At 47.2% G+C, this 21,065-nt stretch overlaps 1 protein-coding gene across 2 annotated transcripts in view; it reads right to left on the bottom strand.

The window, feature by feature from the left end:
- Positions 1 to 837: 837 nt before the first annotated feature.
- The window catches only part of MAP2K6 (mitogen-activated protein kinase kinase 6), a 54,126-nt gene continuing 33,898 nt past the window's right edge, over positions 838 to 21,065 (bottom strand). Inside the window, exons 12-13 of one of the 2 annotated variants that reach the window (XM_032199582.1) lie at positions 18,077 to 18,192; positions 838 to 2,271 (exon numbers count right to left, since the gene is read on the bottom strand). In XM_032199582.1, the coding sequence (XP_032055473.1) occupies positions 18,115 to 18,192 (78 nt within the window). In that variant the 3' untranslated portion in view covers positions 838 to 2,271; positions 18,077 to 18,114. Of the gene's footprint in view, positions 2,272 to 10,522; positions 18,193 to 21,065 lie in introns of those variants that run through there. The other variant, XM_032199580.1, reaches the window with a different exon arrangement.

Below are 21,065 nucleotides of genomic sequence, written 5' to 3'. Positions count from 1 at the left end.
ATGTCCCGGAGTGAATGGCATCAGCTTGTCTGGCCTCATCACTGTATAATTAATCCACTTGGTTTCGAATTTTAGAGCTCAACCTTCATCCTGCCGAGAGCTGGAAAGAGATGGGAGCTCTCGGAGGAAACAGGGGAGCTCCTGTCTGCTTGGACAGTATGAATTATTAACTTCTGCGGGCACTGTTGTTCAGACTTCAGTGTTAAAAAGACGTGGTTAACGTCTTCCCTAATTTTCTTGTCAATTTTCAGAGTGAAACTTCCTCTCTTCTCGCACGCAGCAGTGTGAAAGCCAGGGGAACCCGCAGAGAGCGCGAGTTTGTGCTACCAGGCGGCTGAAGTCGTTTTATCTTAAACTGTTAATTTTTCATAACGCTGCATTTTTTATGTATTAGTGACTGAGCTCTCGGCCAGATATTTTATTTTTTTAATATTTGCATTTTTGTAGGAATAAAAAAAAATAAATAAATTATATTTGCTTGAAGAAAACATCAAAATTCAAGCAGATGGGAGTTTTTACCAAAAGAAGACTGTTTTGCTCAGAATTCATTCTATTTCCAAAACCTCAAATAAAGTTTCATATCTTTCAGCAAATCTTGGACCGGGATTATAAATTCAAAATAAAAATACAGAAATTTCCTACGTTGAGCTTATAAATGCTAGTTTACGACATATTCTGGTGTCTTAATGAGAGCCATGTGACCAAAGTTACACATTATAGGAAACAGCCAAAAGGCACATATTATTTTACAGGTATATTTTTAACTGTAGAGGATTGCTTTTTAAAAGTTTAACACAAGATGTTGTTATCCTTTTTTAATTAAAAAATTACTGCGGTATTTTTCCATTTTTAACATGCTCTGCTCTGCACCTCAGCAGTGCGCAGGGGAACCACATCGTGTCCCCAGAGTCCTCTGTGCACTACAGATGTTGGCACCAATGCTATTTATTGTCACCTTGCAGCTCCCAAAAGCTCTGTCTTGCTGATTTTCTTCACCGCAAGCCCTCACAGCATCATTTCAGAAAAGTTTTGGGTGTACAGAACTGCTGATGTTGGATAGCAACAGCATCACTAAAACACTTTTATTTTACTTAAGCCCAGCAAACTAAGACAGTGATGATAATGGCATGTGACGGTATTGGAGAGGAAAGTCTCAGGCCTTGCTACACCTCACCTGTTAAATATTATTGGGTTTAGTGCCGTAGGAGGTCTGAGCTCTCTGGACCTCACAACACAGCCTTAGTAATTATCCCCATTTCTAACCCCATCTCCACTGTTTGTCCCTATTGACAGTGCTGCTATTGAATACCCAGTAATGGGTTGCAGCCTCCAGCAATCCTCCCTCTCATTTTCCAGCTGAGGGGAAACACAACAGATGAGCCCATACATGAAAAGGAGGGGAGGCAAGGCTGTGGTTCTCTGTGAGGGCATCAGTGGCACTCACTCAGGTCCTGGGCACAGGGGACACACACCACTGATGGCCCAGCGGTGGTTTCTGTCTATATGTGTGGTACTAAACAAGGCTCAGTCTGCAGCCAAATCCACCAGGTCTCAGTGCTGGAGGGCAGCTTGAGGCTGACTTGGGGAGGAATTGCATTGAGTCAGCCTGGCTAGCTTCCCCCCCAGGAAGGAACCATGGCCAAAAACTGTCCTGGCACCTCAGGTCTCTGTATGCTACCCTGAGACCAACAAGCATCCCTCCGGCAGTCCATACAAGCCTTCAGTGGCACCAATTTCACTGTAAAATATTTGCATGTTTTCAATTACAGTGTAGGCCAGGCAGACCCACGAGGCTCTTCGCAGTGCCGAGCCCATACAATGGATGCATTAGATCGTTCTCTTAAGCATTGCCTGGTGGGCCAGAAGAATCCTGGGTTTACAAGAGTTAAGGACGGAGGGCTGGGAATTAATTGACATCTTCCATCTTCATATGATCTCAGGTGGATACTTTATTTTTTGTCTGAGGAGGTTTATTTTCCTCCAGCTTGATTGGATGAATTGTGTTCCCAGAGATCAGAGAGTTCAGATGGCAGAGGATCCTCTTACCAGAAGATGAAAGCCAATATAATCAACTGCACAACTTCAAAACATGCAGCTTGTTCTTGTTGGCTGCGCCTAAGTTTTCCCTGCAGAGAAGCTGTCGACAATGATTTGATATCAATCCAGTAACAATCCCTGGTTTCTAATAATAATTTGCACTTCAGTAGAAATGTTCATGTGAGGCTCTGAGAACATTTAGCAGATGGTCATTAGCGAAGCTCCCCAGTTCTCCTGCAAGGAAGAGATAACAATTATTAGCCTTGTTTTACAGATGGTGACACCGAGGTGAGGCACTGAAAGGTGAAATAACTCTCCTAATTTTCCATAACGAGCCGGTGGCAACAGATCTATGAATGAAACCCAGGCATCCTGCTGCGATTACTCCACAAACCCCATATCCTTATCTCTTACAGGAAAACATGGTCAAAGAGGTGAGCCTGGAAAGCAAAAAGCGAGTGACTCAAAGGCAGGCTTCATGACACATTTCTGGAAATAAGGAATTAGGTCTGGGTCAATAAATAACTGGAAAACCAGGGGGACGCAATCTGAGAGGCATGTGAAATGAGGATGGATGGAAAAGCAAGAAGATAATGGAAGGGAGGGGAAGGAAAACAGAGAGCGGGACTGACTTTTTCTTTCCACTCTTGGTTTCAATCAGCGTTGTAAAACGAAAGGTTAAGGCCCAGAAGGAACAGAGAAAGCGAGCGGCGTCTGCCCCTGCGGGGCTGAGACTCATGAGGGAGGCTCCCCAGGGGCTGTGCTCACCAGGCCCATGGCCCATGGCCCTCAAGCCTCAACCCACAGCCCACATCCCTCGGCCCACAGCCCAGGGCCCTCAGCCCATGGCCCATAGCCCTCAGCCCTCAGCACAGGGCCCTCAGCCCTCAGCCCTCGGCACGGAGAAGCCCTGGCAGCAGGGGTGCCCCTGGCAGCCACCACCCCCCGGCCTGGCGAGCACCAGCCCTGCTCCCTGCAGCCGGCAGCGGTGGGAGGGCAGGCTGGAGGTGTGTGGACAGGCACTTTGGGGACTAATTTTAGCTTTCTGTTGTCCTGCCTTTCCCTTTCTCACCCAGGACGTCTGGACTGCTGACACCGATTGACTGGCTGATGCTCCAAACCGCTGCGCTAACATCACACATACGCGACGAGGGGAACGCGGCCCAGCTAGCTGGCCCAGCGGTGGAGTTTATAAAACAGCCAAATGGAAGCCAAAAGACTCGAGTTTAATCCCTCCAGTTAAGTCATCTAGATTCCTTCTCGCCACCAGCCATCTGATCTCAATCAACAAATCTTGGCCTTCGTTTCCTAACCTAACTGAGTCCCAGTGCTGAAGCCTGAAGTGATCTGCATGCAAACTGCTTTAGTAGTAATACCTTCAAGAGGGATTTATTATTATTATTATTATTATTATTATTATTGCTATTGCTATTGCTATTAATATTACTATTATTTCCCAAAAGCACTCTAATGTGAAAGTGGTATGCAAACAAGAAAGGTGTCAGTAAGGTTTGCTGTCAGTAATTTGTAAGCACTGTAATTTTCTTCCATTCATTTTTAACATCTATAGCTATTAAGAGTATATTGAAATAGATGTACTAACGTGAATATATTGTATTACAAATATATAATACCCAATCATTGAGTATTAAAATGGCATGCTTTTTATGACTAGAAATACTTCCAATTTGTCTGTTCCTCTCATAACATTACCAGGATTTTGTAAGCAGATCAAACTTGGACTGCTCTGTCCACATCTTTAACATCAGTAAGCAGCATCACCTCTAGCTGCAAGATACACTTATGAAACTCTGCAATACTTTGTTTTCAGCATCGTCCAACACACACTCCAGCACCAGAGAGCCAGAGCACCAGACCTGTAACCAGAAGTGTGCTGGAGTGGTAAAATATTGGCTTTATAGCAGGGAACACCAGGGCAATTCCAGAGAGCAGAGCCGACGGCTGCATCGGCCAGCTCAGAGACAGCTCATGGCCAAGAACACGGACACTGCTGATGCTGCAGGAGCTCCTGGGGGGCTCAAAGCAAAGGGCTTCATTCAGCATATTTGCATTTTGGAAGTAAATACTGCTGCATGCCCAGAAGGAATCCCAAATGTGGGGAGAAAAGAGAAGAAGGAGGAGGCAGGAACACTGCGCTGCTCTGCCTGTGCCAGCTATGAGCACGTTTTTCATGATGCAGAGAAGATGGCAGAGCAGCTCATGCCAAGAACAAGTGTGTGTCACCTCAAATACTCTTTTTTCCATGCCCCTTTCATTAAACCCGATCGCCAAATTTCCCATGCCTTGTCATAGCCCCAAAGAAATGAAGTGGCAGAGGAGTCAACCTGCACAGAAAGACCTGTGTTTGAAGGGCACTGTGTACGGAAAAAAATCCTGCAGGTTCTCCTGATCTTTGGTCCGCAGTCCTGCATGGTGCTTACTGTAGAGGAATATTAGGGAGATGCCATTTGTCAGGCCAAAGTGCTTCCCAGCAAAAGTCAGGATTCACGACTGGATTCCAGATACTCAAGGCTATCTTTAGCAAGCGGAGTTGTGAAACATCTCTTCAATTTTGCCATCTCTCATGACTACAAACTGTTTATACCTCAACATTATTTTTTTCCTTATCATCTCTGTCCACTTCCAGCAAGCACCAAGCACAACCCAAATGAGGGAGCAGCCAGGGGCCGAGGTACTTTCCACAGGGACAGGGATGTGACTCCCCGAGAGCCACTTGCTATGCCGGAGGATTGGTCACTCTTGTGCCACTTGAAGAGAAATATATCCACAAAACTGTACAGACATTCACCTGCAACTGCTGAGAACCCAGTGCCAGCCCTACAAGTGCTTACAATTGACCTACAAGTCACGTGCAGTGTGAGCGAATCAGTTTCCTCCCTTCAGGAAAGCAGACCAAAGAGGGACCATTTCAAGGCATGTTTCAGTGTGGACATACAGTTAAGTAACATCTTGTCCAGGGCTGGAGCTCCTGTTCAGCTGCAGACCCTCAGCTTTCACTCCTCCTCATTTCAATGTGACATTACCTGTGATAACGCAGGAGCTTATTTCACAATTTCTTTTTCTGAACATGCACGAGATACTATGTAGTAGCAAGGGACACAGAGGGAACAAGATATGCCATTTTGCCAACTAAAATAATTGTATTACAAAGCTCAGTCCGGCTTACATTATTGTGCTGTGCTCAATCAAACACTATCCCAAAGGTGCACACGTATCTGCAGACTATTTTAGGGGCTGGCAGCTGCTTCAGTACACTTACTCTTTTTTATTTTTTTATTTCTTCATCTTGGGGCTTTTAAAATTGATGGGAGGCTGAAGGCAAGAGCTGATGCATTGTAGATGACAACAAAAGAGGCTCCATAAAATTGCTTTTGGCATCTCGTGTGCGTTCCGTCTACATCTTATAAATTACCGCTGCATTTCAGCGATAAAAATAGTTTTGTATTTGGAATTGATTACAGTGAGATAAAGTTCTAATAAAAAAAAAAAAGTACTGATGCATAAATATTCTGAACATACAAGGGTAATTTGATTTGATAAAATAGAAGTAGGGCTCTTAATTTCTTTTAAACGGAACACGCATCCACACACGCATACCACAGTGCAGATGAAACTTCAGCAGCTGTTTTACTTAGGATTCCCAGAAATGGTTATGTGCCTCTTGTAGCTCTTCTCTCCAGACGTTTTTATGGCAATCTCCATGTCACCGGCATTCTCATCCCCGATGCCGGGTAACGTTCCCCTGCAATCTGAACATGTTCAGCCCAGGACACTGCGCTTTCTGCTATACAATAAACATCGATCCCTTTCCTGTGCCCTTAAGGGTGATCATATTAAGTAGGCTATTTTTATTTAGTTCGTTCCTTAGCGCATCAGCTCTGCGACCAGTGCTTTTGCCTTAACTGGGACTGCAGGATCAGCAGAGGGAGCTGATATATTGTTTTCAGCAATTCTTATATAAATGGAAGCATCACTTTATTTACATGAAAAAGAGGGAAATAGCTGTTCATATTTCAGTACAACCCAGACCAGCATGCTTTACTCAAGCAAAATGCTATTTGACTTCGACTAATAAATTAAGGGTGAAAATTGGCTCTGCATCATGACAAATGCATAGTTAACCTTTAAAGAAACATGAGGCTTAATTGCAGATAATAGGGCTGGATGAAGGACCTGGTGAAGCCAGAGCAAAGCACCAGGGCTGATTTGCTGAGCCCCCCACCCGCTCCAGCACTGGTGCAAGGCTCTGCCCTCAGGCATAAGCAAGCCTCCAAGTCCCCAGCCCCTGCAGCTCATGCTGGTGTTAGCCCAACCCCGAGACCTGCACCCGCAGAGGCCGTGTCCGCTCACAGCCCTCTGCACCCCCCATCCAGGCTGGAAAGAGGCTTTTTGGGGGGGCAGGAAGCCATCTCCTCTGGTCCCACCAGCGCCCTGCCAGAGCCGCGGCGGGGGCCGGGGCTCGCGCCTTTGATGTGGGCTGGACGGGATGTGGATGCGTCTGCTCGCGCCAGCCGCGCTAGCCGAAGCGCAGAAAGAAAAACCGACGGCAGAAAGGCGATTGTTTCTGTAGAGCAGCTTGAGCATTCCTCAGTTCTCAATAATGTACGATAAGCTGTTACGAGTGCCTTAAAAATCTTCCATATGAATAGTAAAAGCTGTACAAAATGTGTTCCCAGCAACTATTTCATGGTCCCGGGTCATGCTTCCACGGGGTAAATGCAGGTAGACTGACAGCACGTTATTTTTAAATTTCATTTATTTATTTTTGTGTACATTTTTTTTAATTTGACTGACATAGCATTGCTATAAAGATGCCCTGCTCTTTGAATATTTAATCCAAGACCACTAGTTCAAGTGTGGTTATGAAAAGTCACGGCAAACATATGACTGGAAAGAGGTGGTTGGTTTTGACTTCCAGGCAGTTGTTTGAAGCATTTCTTAGATGCACACAATATTCAGCAGAACACACGCACACACAGTGCTGAGTTTAACACACACACACGCGCACACACACATCTGGAAAACGGTTACAGTGGTTGAAGTTTCAAAAGGTGTACTGTCCCCTTCTCTCAGCAGCAGTGATAAACCTTTGGATATCCTGAGAAATAAAATTGAAGCGTAGTAAAGAAGATTAACTTATTCCACCAGCAGGGTACTTTTTTTTTTTTTTCAAGTTAAATATATTCTCCCAATCTTTTTTTTTTTTTTTTTTTTTTTTTTTTAATTAAGAGGGCAGAGGGAAAGGTCCTGGGGCAGCCAGGGTTAAAGAATACCAGTTCAATTGTTCCACCAATGTCCTTAATCCAGTACAACACGGATCCTAAAAGCATCTCATTAAAACAACATCATTAAATAAAAGCCTATCTAATGTTACGCACATGGTCCTACTGTCAGTTTCCTACTATTTATCATCTTCATAGTACGAGGAACGGCTTTGAGATGAATGAAGACAACACAGGTTAGGAGAAGTGCTTCAGAGAGCACGGATGTGAAGCCATAGGGCCAGCAGCCGGAGGACCACCGATGTGCTCTGGAGCACGAGGGCACTCAGGGGCTCTGCAGTGCCTGCCTGCCTCCTGTGGGAATTTTGCCTGCCTCCAACGTGCAGTTTTGCCTGGCTGCAAACCTCATTTGGCACTGGGGAGAACCCAGGCGGCATCTCACGAAGACGACAGCACCTGCTTTCTGCTCAGTAAACCCCCAGCATGTGTTCACGAGCGCTGGCCAAGCCAGGGCGAGAAGTGCGGGGACTCAGAGCTTCCCATCCCCATCCACCCTCACCCAAAGCTACAATTTGGGGTCTGGCATTAGGATGTGGACACTTTTGATTCTCATGAGCTCCGGCGAGCTGCCCTGTGCCACACACTCCCTTGCAGCCAGAGGGGTTGTGTGAGGTGACGGGCTGCCGAGCAGCAGCGAGCGCTGCGGAGGAAGCAGGCCAGCAAAGACTTAGACAACAAAAACAAACACGAAGCAATTAAAAGAAGGATGGGAGATGCGGTCTGATGCGCTTTTGCCAAGAAATAAATATTTTACATTGCCCTTTTTGAAAACACTCGCTTTGTGTTTTTTAAGTCTCCAAAATGGCAGCTGCTCGCGGCACCCACCCCTGCACACACACACCCCAACACACACACGCTTCCAGCCTTGGAGAGCTACCGGATTTACTTCGAGACGAGTTCCTGGTGCATTTTGACAATTTACTTTGAGGCAAGTTATTCTCAAGAAGGCAAAGTTCATGCGTGGCTTTGACAGCTCCACTTTCTCACAAATGGTATTTGAAAAGCAGAAAGCAAATGAGGGCCAAAGCTCCATTTAAAGTTCACCTCAGATGCCTGAAAAGCATTTATACCCACATCCTTCTGAGGTCCCTGCTTTATGAACTTCTAATGAATTCCACATTCTGCTACCCAACGTTTCTTATACATAGGGGGAAGAAAAAACAAACCAGAAAACCAATGCAAGCTGTTAGGAAACAGATGCACCACAGCAACGCCGGGGAGGCTTCGGAAGCAGCAGAGCAGCAAGGCACCTTTGCGAAGAGGGGGAACGGGAGGAAAAGAACAAAAAGCATGTATTTGTGAGATGCCAGTCCTTACAGACTCACGCAGGGCACACATAGAGGATTTTGTCTCCTACAGAGCAAGCACAGCCTCTCGTGGGCAGGACTCGTGGGCAGGACTCGCGGCCTCCTCACCAGGGCAGGTGTTTAGCCAGAGGCAGGCCTCAGCACCTCATTGCCCCGAGGGCTGACACAAAACTCCAGGCTTTTTTCTGACGAGGCTCAGACAAACCCAGGCCATCATGAGCCAGGTGTTATACCTCAGGTGGTAAACGATCCTTTTCTTGGAATTCCAGTGCGCTGCTGGTTAACAAAGCCGCGGCACTGAGCGTTCATGGCAGCTAAACTGACCCTGGTGCAAGTCAATGCCCTCCTGAAGGAACAACTACAACCCGACCGGTGCTTTTCCTATTAAAAACGACAGTAAAAAAGTGAATAGGCTTATTCAGAATACTCCAAGACATTGAAAGAAAAAGTGAAAAATGCTTTTGTAATTAAAAAAAAAAAAAAAAAAAAAAAAAACCTTGCTTATCTCCATCTCCAATTCCAGAGCAAACCAGGTCACTAAAAGAAAAACTGAGATGCTCTATATATAATTTAAAATAATAATTAGCCACCTACTGACACTTGCTGTCCCAGCTGTCAGGAGATACTAAAGTGATTCCATATAGCTTGAGGGCAGGCTGGGAGACACCTTCAGCACATCTTGGGTAGTACCAGGAATGGATAAATAATAAATAATAAGAACATGAGAAAGAATAATCAGCTTTCCATATGTGAGGAAAAGAAGAGACTTTCACAGTTATGAAATAAATGATGGTACTGGGGAAAAAAATAAAATAAAAAACACCCCAAAAATAAAATAAAATGAAATATAAAATAAAATAAAATAAAATAAAATAAAATAAAATAAAATAAAATAAAATAAAATAAAATAAAATAAAATAAAATAAGGACTTGCCTTACAGTAGGTTGGAAGTCTTCCCTTTTTAATGTGTTCAAAACACAGTTGCTTTGCCTGTGTCTTCTTCAACACCAGCAGACCACTGGGAAGTGGTTGCTTTTCCATTCAGCTCAGTTATTTTTTATTTTTTTTAGTGAAAGTACATAGAAATATCCTTGTTACATACTTCCCACCATTGCAAAAAAGCACATTTCACACGCAAGGTGACAGAAGTGCTAGAAATTTCATATATTTTGATACCAAACATGGACCTTCACGAATAAAACTGTCATTCCTTAAATTGAAGATTTTGGACATTTTTAGACAGCTTTTTTTTTTTTTCTTTTTCTGTGAGAAATGACAAGTTTTACTCCAGCATATCCCCAGTTTGCAAGACGCTACATGTAGCAGCTTCCCCCCGGTGTATTGCTGTTGAAAAACAAACGCCAAATTCCCACCGTTTTGCATGTTGTGATGATTTCCAGCAGCCCCACTGGCACGGTGACAGCCATCACCAAACACAAACCCTCAATTCACTGTTATGGAGAAAGAGAAATGGTGGCAGAGCCCTGGAAATGCACTACATACCTAGATTTATGGGGAATTTCGGAGCCACATCCTGGGTTTGGTGATGTTGTACTTTGTACCGGGCTATTTTCTGTCTGTAGAGCCCCGATCTGAGTTAAGACCACCATGCAGCATGGACTATGTTATCAGATATTTATGGAAGACTCATGACTAACTCTGGGCAAAATGTGGATGGGGAGCTCTGCAGCTGCACCTGTAGATGTGAAAATTCGATCCTGACTTAACAGCTACAGCGCAGGCTGTAATTTATCTTTAAACACACCTTTTTGGCTCTTACAAGGCACTTAATCTACATCTCTTCCCTCTGGCTGCCTAAATCAAGGACACCTGGTCCTTTCTGACTCTTCACTGTACCCTTCCTGGAAAAAAAAAAAAAAAAAGAAAAAGAAAAAAAAACAGCAGACAATTGTGTTGAGAAATACCAAAGACTTTCAGCTATTGTTCCTGGACACCCCAAGACAGCTGAAAGCTCTTAACTAGAGGAACAGACAGCAAAAGGAGATGTGGCAGACCCCAATACCTCCATCACACGCAACCCTGGGGAAAATCTATCTCCTTACATTTTTGGGGGCTGCGGGCACACCTGCTGCCAGACTGTTTTCCATCTCTCAGAGTTGGCCGCCTCTTGCCATAGCGCTTATCTCCATCCGCGTTTGGCACAACTTGGTTCGTAGCCTTGCATGAAGGGTCAAGGCATTTTAGAAAGACCACGGACTGATCTCCTATTTTCTCAAAAAGAATAAAAATCTGGGGCAAAATCAGAATGAATTAGGATAAACCCTGAGCTGGCCTGAATTCTCCCTGTATGAGAAACCAAACACAAACCTTCCTGATCAGTTCAGCAATACTTGGGGCGGGTGTGCTTATCCTTTATTTTGAAATTACACTATTCTGAGCTTCCTGGATTTAACTGGGCCCAAAAGCGAAAGTAACATACCAAAATACCCTGAAATAAACTTCTAGGAAGGGTTTTCAGGTCTGGCTAAAACCACACAGCTTTGGAAATTGCCGAAAGCTGTCTGATCTTTTGAGATTTCCATCTCTATTTCCAGCGCACATAAGACGCTTCCAAGCATTTCCCAGCTTATCCTCGCGGCGCTTCGCAGCCACTGGAGTCGTGCCCCATCGTTTAGAGAAACCCAAGAGCCTTTCGAGGAAGGAAACACCGCCCGGCCCGCAGCCTGGCTGCCGGCAAGGGCAAGCCGCCGTGCCGCGAGGCTGCTGCAACTCTGGAGCTGCTCCGCTTCCAGGAAGGGATTTTTAATGGGATGGCAGTGAAGCATGAGAGCGTGTCAGAGAGCAATCCAACAGCCCAGGGAAGCTCTCGCTTGGGCTGGATACCCGCAGGATAGCGAGGCCTTGGCTGTGGCTTCCCGTGGGCAGGCGCTGGATAAGAGGCAGGCAGCGCCGTCCTCTCCCAAAGCGCTCTGCGGAGAGCTGGCCGGAGGCCCCTATCCCTTGCCTTCACTCCGCCCAACCGCCTAGAAAAAAGGCTGCTAGTAAAATCCCAGACAGTAAAACGCAAAATGTAACAGTGACCAAGATGTAAGGGGTCGATGGAGGCTAAGAGCTTTCTAGCAACCCAGGAGTGCACTAAAGGAGGCCGTGTAATAAACGTCACGAGCCACAGTCGTTCCTGGGAACAGCACTGCCCGCAGCATGGCTCTCTGCAGAATTCACTTGCCCCTGTGGCCAGTAAATTAGATATTCCCATTTTTCAGTTAGTTATAAGCCACCTGAAAATGTTTATCCTCTTCTTTCTCAGCTACAGAAGCCTTCCCAAGCTTTTCCCATCATCTATGCCCAAGGAATCTCACTGACAAGCTTGAGAGGGGAAGCAGCAAAGCACGAGGCCATGCAGCAGGCAACAAGCACTGGTTCACTTGCAGTTTTTCCCAGTCATTTTATTTTGAGTTTTAAATTTTGTTTCCCTTGCAAGAAGTGGGGACGCAGTGGCAATCTGGGACACGTGACAAAACGCATGCCCTAAATCCATTCCTCTCTGTCTGCTTCACTCTTCTCCACCACCTCCAGACCTTCCTTGGCAGAGGGGACCAAGACCAGCTGCCTAGCAGAGGACTTATTTTGTCCCTATGCCATTAAAACCACCCTTGCAGTTTACTATACTCTCTTTAGAGTCCTCTTCATTTCTACAGCACACAAACCTTTGTGTCCAGACCACCGGCGCCACCACCTCCTAGCTGTGCTTATGCTCACCTACAAATAAATAAAGGCTGTGATTAAAATGAGCTTTTTTTCTTGCCCTCCTTAACAACAAAATCAACTGATGTTGTGGCGTGGGGTTACACGAAGGAGCTGCATTCTTTCAACCTGCAACAGAGATAAGTACAGTGCATAAAGCATCTCTTCCAGCCACTGTCCGGGAGTGAATGTCAGTATGCTGCATAGCTCTGGCCTGCCAGAGCACACGTCAAATTTCATAGTATCCATCTGCTCCAGTAAAGGCTGAGCTGAAATATTAATTAGGAGATCTGATCCCTTCTCACCAGAAACAATCTGGATTTTATAGCTCAGCCAGAGGCCAGAGAAGCAGACAAAGCTCTGCGATACATCCTTTGCTGCTGGTTAAAGGCTTTCAAGGAAACAACCAACTTGGGGGAGAGGACACAGGCTGTAAAACACATGGACATCTGGTCTGTTATGTCCACCCTTCGTCTGCCCCAAGCTCAGCCCCCTCCTCCTAAGTGCATGTTCAGAACAGAGAGAGATGACTCCTCTAACATAAACAGCTATAATATGGCAATAAAGATTAATGAGTAAAACTTGCCATTTTATGTATAATCCGCGGGGATTTACAATCATTAATCTTTATTAGTGTGTAATAACTGTTTAGACAGTAAGGACAGATTCTCAGCTGGACAAAACTGGCCTTTTTCCAGCAAAGCCAATGGAGCAATGCCAGTTTACACCCTCCATGACCCTAGCTCTAAATGAGACCCATCCCCATCTGCAGGAATCATATCGCTAGCAGTATTTCCCCAACAGCGGGAGCAGACCAGTGAAGGCAACTATTTGTCTTTCTCTGTATCTGAAAAAGAGAGCCGCATGAGTCCAGGAAGCTCAACAATAGACATGTCAATAAACATGAGGAAATTCAATGAAAAAGCAACAGCAACAAAAGGAACCCCAAGGAGCAGGGAAGTGGATGATTTTTGAGGCAAGACTATAAGATCTGGTTTGGCAGGAGCGTAACTAAGAGGGATGTAGCAATCTTTGGCATGTGAAAGAATGAAAGCACCAAGACAGGCTCCCAGAGTTCCTCTAAGAGGAACAAGATGGAAGAGAGAAAAAAAAAGAGCATCTTGGCTGGCTTTTCTGAGAGAGGAGTTTGGGTTTTGTTTTTAATAAAAAAGAGGTCTATTAAACAAGGGAGCTGGTGGGAACCTTGTCTGAACTACATCAGACCAGCCACTAAAGCAATGCTGCGTTGGCCGAGCAGGATTTCCTCTTCCAAAATGTCTAGGAAAGAAGGGAAACGTGCAGGTACATACTTAGCTTCCTGCAGACACGGAGAAATCCTGGCTAAGGGTGGCAGTGCCGGTGTTCTTGCCCTTGGAACTGGGCACGGCACTGCCACAAGGTGCACCTAACACTGACCCAACAGGCACACAACCACCTCCTTACACGGCTGTTAAAGAACTGGGAGCTCAACTTAATATTTTAAGATCCACTTCTGACCTACCAAATGCCTTCCCCGCCGCACAGGGGAGGCCGGCTGCCTCCAGAACTGATGGTCCCTCCTCTGCAACAAGTCGGAGATGCCTCCTTCATTGCCAGGAAGCCCAACAAAAGGCAGGAAAAATGCAGAAATACAGTACGTGGATATCTGTGTAGTTCTGTACACCTGGAAAATCTCCAGAGAAGATGGGCCTTGCACCCACTGCAGCAGCAGGAACCTGGCATTTAAAAACAGTAACCAGCAAATGCCCTCCGATATCTCCATTAAATTTAAGGGACCATCAGGGTCCCAAAAAGTAGCTTTCAGGCTTGCCACAGTTCAAGGCAACATGCAGGAGGTTCCAGGCACATCAGGAGCTGTAAGGAATTTGCATGTCAGAGGAAAAAAGCGGAACATCATGCCCCTGCGGTCTCCCTCTTCCTACCATGAGGATGGGCCGTGCATGTCTCCTGCAGCCCCACAGCCGCTGCTGTGGCTGAGCAGAGAGGAGCAGAGAGGAACAGAGATTAGCAGAGAGGAGCAGAGAGGCCCTCGCTGCTCTGCAAATGCTGGAATTAATTCCCACTGCTGGTCCAGGCCACAGCTCGGTGCTGAGCTCCGGGCAGCTTTCCTCTCCTCTTTGCTCCCTGGTGTGTTTTGGTTTGTTTCAGGTCCATGGCATAAGACCTGCTTCTTTCGCACTTTAAATATCCTGACTCAGGACAATCTAACACCCTGCGTGCTGCCCACAGTGCTGTCAGAAACAAAAAAAGCCTTTTGGAAAACAGCTTCAGCTCAGCAGCATGACTGGTCGGGGGGCACGGTGGTTAGGAAGGGCTTGATGTCCCTGAATTCATGCCTGCCACAGGCCAACCTGTACTCATGTTATAGTCTAACAAGATTTTGAGTATTGACCAAAGCCTTTTCATCTTTACAGAGCTCACAATCAAAGGAAAGAGAAAAGAGCCTGAATTTTGTCTTGCAACCCAGCATGTTTTCAGCTTTTAAGCACGCAGGAGTCCCTGGCTCTCCTCCCTGCACTGAGGCCACCGGCTCAGGCTTCTCTCTAAGAAAACCCTGGATCAGGCCAAGCTTTGTGTCCACACATGCTACAAGAGATGCAGAGGCAGAGCCTCCACAGGGCTCTCCTGCCGTGAGTACCTTCCGCAGCGGTGATCACGCGGATCGCTGCTTTTACTCACGCTGGTCACAAGGATTCACACTTGCTCCGGGCTGACGTAAATGACTTTTAAAGGAACAAAGTGATGGAGAATCAAGAGGGAAGTGAAGTGATTTGTTGCATGTTCTATTGTAATGTCGTTAAAACAAAGGGATTAGACGGCCCAAGCACTGCAAGAGCAAAAAGCATAAAAGAAAGCACTCAGCATGTAGTGTTGAGGCATGCAGGAATCGTTTTAGAGGGTTACTAGCTGCAGACAACACTGACATTAATTTTCTATTGGAAAACGCTGGTGACATTAATATCTGCTATTAATACTGAACTTTGACAGTATCTCATAAATTCAACCTGTCAATTACAATGGCACTGAAATAAAGGTGCTGTGAGGTCAAGGAGATGCGGTGTCCAAACGAGACTTATATTCCAGGAGAAAAGCAGCAAAAACAATCTTTAACAAAAGCATCAGATCCATATGTAGGAAAACCAAAGGGTGGTTTTAAATGTCATGTTTTTCAAAGCGAGAATTGATGCTGGAACCAACTCTATAAACTGGCTGGCCGGACTTTCAGCTGCAGCTGAGGACAATCAATCAAAACAGCTCTGTGACTCTGAGAAAGTGAGAGAGAGAAAACACACACACACACCATGGAATATGAGAGGGCAGATTATGAGCCATGCGAGGCCTTTTAAAATTACACTGTGAAGTAAAACATCTTTTGTGTTTCATCCGCAACGAAATGTGACCTGAAGGGTTCTCCTCGACACGAAGTGGAATACGGAGCCCATCGTTACTGAGGCTCGGGCAGGCTCACGAAGCACAGGCTGAGGAAGGGGAACCTCACCCCAAAGCCTGCTCGACCCGTGAGCTCTTTGCAGCAAGGAAACTCCTGCACCTTGACCCCTGCGAGCCCACCTCAATCCACCCCGCTCCGCAGCAGAGGGGCACAAGGATCAATGAATCCTCAGGAGCAATTCACCCCGTCCCCTTTGATGCTGGCTGCAGGGCAGAGCAGCACAGGTTTAGGGTTCACAGCCACCTCTGTGGGCACCACCAGCCACGGCCGTGGCGGTGACAGCGGCAGCCCAGGCACTGGCGGTGTCTGCACCTCTTCGAAGTGGTCGGCACGTCCCTAGTGCTAGCGGTACCGCCGCTCGGGGATCCCTGCTCCAAACACTGCCCTCCTCGTTGGCCTTTCCAAGGGGTCGCTTCCCAGGTGGATGCTCAGGCTAGTCCAGAAGCCCAACCTACTCCAACGGAGACCAAAGCCACTAAAATGGGAGAGAAAGGGCAGGGTCCCAGGCTGAATTACATCCCGTGCAACTGAGACGTTGCAGGGCAAGGCATGCTTCCAGTTGGGATTTGGCTCCAAGAGCCTGTGCAGAAGTGATGGGTGGGGAAGGGAAGCACACAGAGGGGCACAAGGCACGCACGCTGCAGCTCAGCCGCACACAGGCACTCCCCTTTGCAGGGCTGTGGGAAGGAGCCACAGGCAAAGGCAAAGGCCTGAGAGCCGAGCAAGGCAGCTGTGCAGGTTTGGCTCAGTCAAACCAGCATCAATCTGGAGCAAGTGGCCTTGCTCCAGACCCATGGCAATGTCTTGCAGCTCCCCCCTTCTCTAGAAAGTAACCGCCTTACCTAAAAGCAGCGTGATACACTGTCTTCCCCAACCACCCAGCCAGCCCCCGTGCTCCTGCCCTTGGCTCGCAGCTTTTCTCGGAGGACCTGGCCAACAGCAACAAGCTCCTGGTACGGGTGGGCTGTGGTTTCCCTGCGTGGTTTTCCCGGCGGCTGCTCTCACGGGAGACACCTGCAGCCTGTGCCGGAGCCCAGCACTCCCAGCTGCCTTCAGCATCCCGACCAGCGCTGGACACGACCCAAACCGCACGCCGGCACAGGCTCCAGGGGAGCTCGCTAGCACTCCCAAAAGTCTACGGGCAAGCACGGAGGGATTGCTGCCGAGGCAGCGCCTGGAAACTCGCGCCGAGATATCCCTGCTATGCAGACTGTTGGCCTTTCCCATCTGGAGAAGGAGAGAGGAACACCCTTTTAGACCCAAAGCAGCACATCCCCAGCCTAGGTGACCCCAGACACTGCAACGCTGCTGGGTGCAAGGGCAGGCGGGGACCAGCCACTGCAGCCTCCTCCTGAACTCTGTGCAACTTACTGGACAGGCCTTTTCCCTCTGGGGCTTCGATCCCAGCCAGTCTCCCACAATATCTTCCCACCCCGGACCTCATCACCTGCCCGATAAAGCAGAGTAAGTGTGTGGGACGCAGGGCAGGGGCTTTCCCCAGGCAGGAGGCTGGCAGAGCACCGCAGGCACCAGGCTGGTTGGGCCATGCTGCCCGGGCTCGGAGCACGGTCTCCGGAGGAGAGGAGACCTCGCGGGACGCCGGGGCCTCCCTGCCTTACAGTGACGCTGCCTCGCACCCCGTGAAGGCAGCTCGAGTAGCTGAGCTGAGATCCTTGTTTATAAATTCTTTTAAAGATGCATGTTAAATATCTTCCACGACACAGACACTTCTCGTCTTTCTCTTCTCCTTTGACACCTTTACCCCAGCAAAGCCCTAGGACTATCGCTTGCTGTGGCCTCATTTAGCATCATCATCGTCACCACACATTCATCCTCATATAAAACAGAAATCTATTCCATCAAGCACTTAACATAAATATTAAAATAATGGAAGGGACAAAATATAAATCTACATACAACTTCATGACTACCATAGCACCTATTACCATGACAAAGCAAATTCTGGTTTGGGAGGAAGGGAAGGGGAATAAGGAGAAAGTTAGGAAGAGGGATTTTGACTGTCATTAAATATGTAAATCACTCTTTAAATTTTTTTTTTGTTGTTTTGTTTTTGTTTTAAGGTTACCAACCTTATTAAAATTCATTTCACTAACCAGCTCGTTCTATGTCACTATGGATACCAAAGAACCCTTTTAAAAACTTCGGCGAGGCGGGGGTTTCTCAGAATAAAAACAAAACAAAACAAAACACGGCGACTTTCTGTTGGTGCTTTCATGACAAGTCCTGCCACGCGCCCCTCCCCTGCACCCACCAGTCCACAGAAGGGCAATTCATATACAAGTCCAGTTCTCAGTCTCCCAGGATGAGTTTGACAAAAGAGGCGACGTCTGTCTCTTTGGATTCGTGCAGGGTGAAGAAAGGATGTTGCTAGGAAAGAAGAGAAGAGAGAGAAAAAAAAAAGTTTATTATTCACAACACTGAGGACCAAACCTAACCCCTTTTCAGCCGGTCTTCCAGACAGTGAAAAACACTTTGTCGCTAGCATCATAATATTGGGCTTTCCATGTTTCACAGCTGCAGGGAGTCTAGGAAGCCCAAGGGGCCACTTCATGGAGGCCGTGGATTCCCTCTAAACCCTGCCCTGGCTGGGAGGGCTGACCTGGGCTGCTCTTGAGGCAACAGAAGGTATTAAAAACACTGCCTCTATCCCTGCTATGTCATGCCCTTCAGCCCAAGCTGGCTCACAGCTCTGCGGTGCCCTGGGATGAGAAGCGCTGCTCCTGAGACGGCGGTTACCCACCCCACCGCGCACCAGCTCCAACAGGAGCAAGGGAAAAAACCTTGCAGGAAGGCTGACTGCAGTGGGTTTTCCCTCAACTTCCTGCTTTATCTGTGTATTTACCCTCTGGTGACTTCTGAGTCTCATTTCTTCCCTGCAATTGCTCCTGCTCGCAGCAGGAGATGGCTACTTTACCCTGAACCGCCGCAGAGAGGAAAGCCATCCCGGCTGGAAAGCCATCCGCAGCTGTATGTTTAACTACTTAATCGTGACCAACATGGGAAGACATCCTGCCAGAAAATCTTGCCTACATTTCAGCGCAAATGGAAAAATATGTGTAAGGAGAAAAAAGCCCACAGCCGAATGCCTCCCCCCCCCAAAAAAAAAAAACAACTCCTCTCTGGCGGCACCGGTGGCTCGGTTTGCTCTCGGGGGGCTGCAACGTATCAGCTGAGATCAGCCAGCTTCCACCTGAAATCACCAAAACACACTTTCCCACACACTGTTTTGGCAGTTAATTACATTTATTTGTATTGAGGGTGTCGGAAAGGGCCAAAAGGCAGCTGGGGCCCTGTGGGGCTCACAGGCAAAGCTCTGCTGTGTGTAAAATGCTGTTGTACTTCCCATGTGCGGGCCGGGGGAGCTCACTTCGGTTCCTGACCCTCTCAATTCAAGCCAGATTTTTAAAGATATGTTGTAGTTTAGAGGGTTTTTCAAAGCTGCCACCCCCTGTTGCTGAGAGTTGGCTATCTCAAAGATCATTTCTAGCAGTGGCCACACGGAGGGAGGAGAAGGGCAAAGAAAAGAGACTTTCCAAGGTGGGCTCGAGCAGAAAGTTATCCGGTGAAGAGAGGCAGCTCTGAGCAGCCGGGAAGCAACCCAAAGACACAGCAGCAAGGAAAAGGAAGCACAATTATGTGGGAAATCGAGTTGAAATGGGTTGAGGCAAGGATCCAGACATAATTTAAGGTCTCCCTGGGTCAAACAGTCACGGGAATTGGAGTGTCCTGAATAACTCCCAGAGAGACAGCCCAAGTGGCCTGCTGTATCATTACCCCAGCGAGATGCCACCGCCTTCACACCCGGCGAATTCACACCCAAAGCAGAGCTACCGCAGCCTGGAGGCACCCGCAGGCGTGCCACGAGTGGCAGTGGTGGCCTCCAGCCCTGTCTCAGTGAACCCAAACCCTTTGCAACGCCTGAGGCTGGTGATGGCACAAAATACCCCGTGCTGGGTGGGCACTGCTTGCTCCTGCAACGTGCAGACCACCGGGGAGGAGCCCTGCAGTAGTTTCGTGCTCTGCTTCACCTGGGGAAGTGGGTTTTTAAATGAAATTAAGCACCGGTATCAGTTTTCCTGATGCTCAAGATAGCATAGCGTCATATTTTCCATGAGAAACCTCAATTCCACAGGAAAGCAAGGGAGCAGCCTTGGTCTAAATGACAAGTCCAATCCAGTACCGCAACTTAATGCCATAAGAGAGAGGAGGAGAAAAAAAAAAATAACACACAACAAAACAGCAACCCTCAACCACAGGACCTCACAACATTCATGTCAGCCATAAAATACCACAGCATTGAGATACTCTGGAGAGGTGATCCAAGAACCTAATTCAATAGAAATGCGCTCGCTTGCCAGTGGGTATTAATGCTGCAACAGACAGAGCTGCTCCGGTGAACCTTTTTGATAAAAGGCCATTTGGCAAACTTCAGAAATATGCTTAAAATATTATGTATTTATTCAATAATAATAATAATAATAATAATAATAAAAATAAATAAATAAGGGAAAAAAAAGCCATAAACCTCAGGCCTCCCTTTGTCTGAAACCAGTATTTGGGCAAACTGTGTATAAATCAGATCTATATATAGATTAATTGCATGACAGGGCCCAGCAAGAAATGCCACAGGAATCATTTACTGCTTACAACTCACTTTTGAAAGGTGTGTGGATTTCTAGCATGTCTTGTAGCCAGAGAACACCTCAAATCCTGGTGCTTTCACACTACAGAGGTCCCAGCACCTCCAAGCACACGGTCTGAGGCAGTGATGAGGCTGACCCCATGGTCAGCATCACACACATCCTACAATTATGGGGAAGAAGACACCGATGCCTGGGGATATTCTGCAGCAGTTTCCACCCCTTAACCAGAAGACTCCCTTTAGCAAGCTGTCAAGCAGATGACAGTAAAAAAGGGACCAGATACTTAGGAGCACCAGCTGTTAGGAGCATCAGGATCAACACCAGAAAGTCAGGAGTCCAGCCACAAAGCTGTGGGTATCTGGCAGAAAAATCTCATCTTAATCCCTTCTTCTTGCCAGCTCCAGCCTAGAGCTGTGTCTGAGTTTGTGCCAGTGTCCGCACTGCTGGAAGTTCATCAGCAGTTAAGTGCATCTGACCTCAACCCCCTGCACTGCTTTGCATTTCCCCAGCCATGAGTCTTTATCAGCATTTTCTTCCTCAGTTATTCCTCTGTCCTAGGCGTGCTCACAGCAAACAGTCTCTAAGCAGCAGACAAAA

This window comes from Aythya fuligula, chromosome 18 (genome assembly GCF_009819795.1).
Source record: "Aythya fuligula isolate bAytFul2 chromosome 18, bAytFul2.pri, whole genome shotgun sequence".
NCBI classification, from domain to species: Eukaryota; Metazoa; Chordata; class Aves; order Anseriformes; family Anatidae; genus Aythya; species Aythya fuligula.
This window is presented reverse-complemented; position numbering and strand designations above follow the sequence as displayed.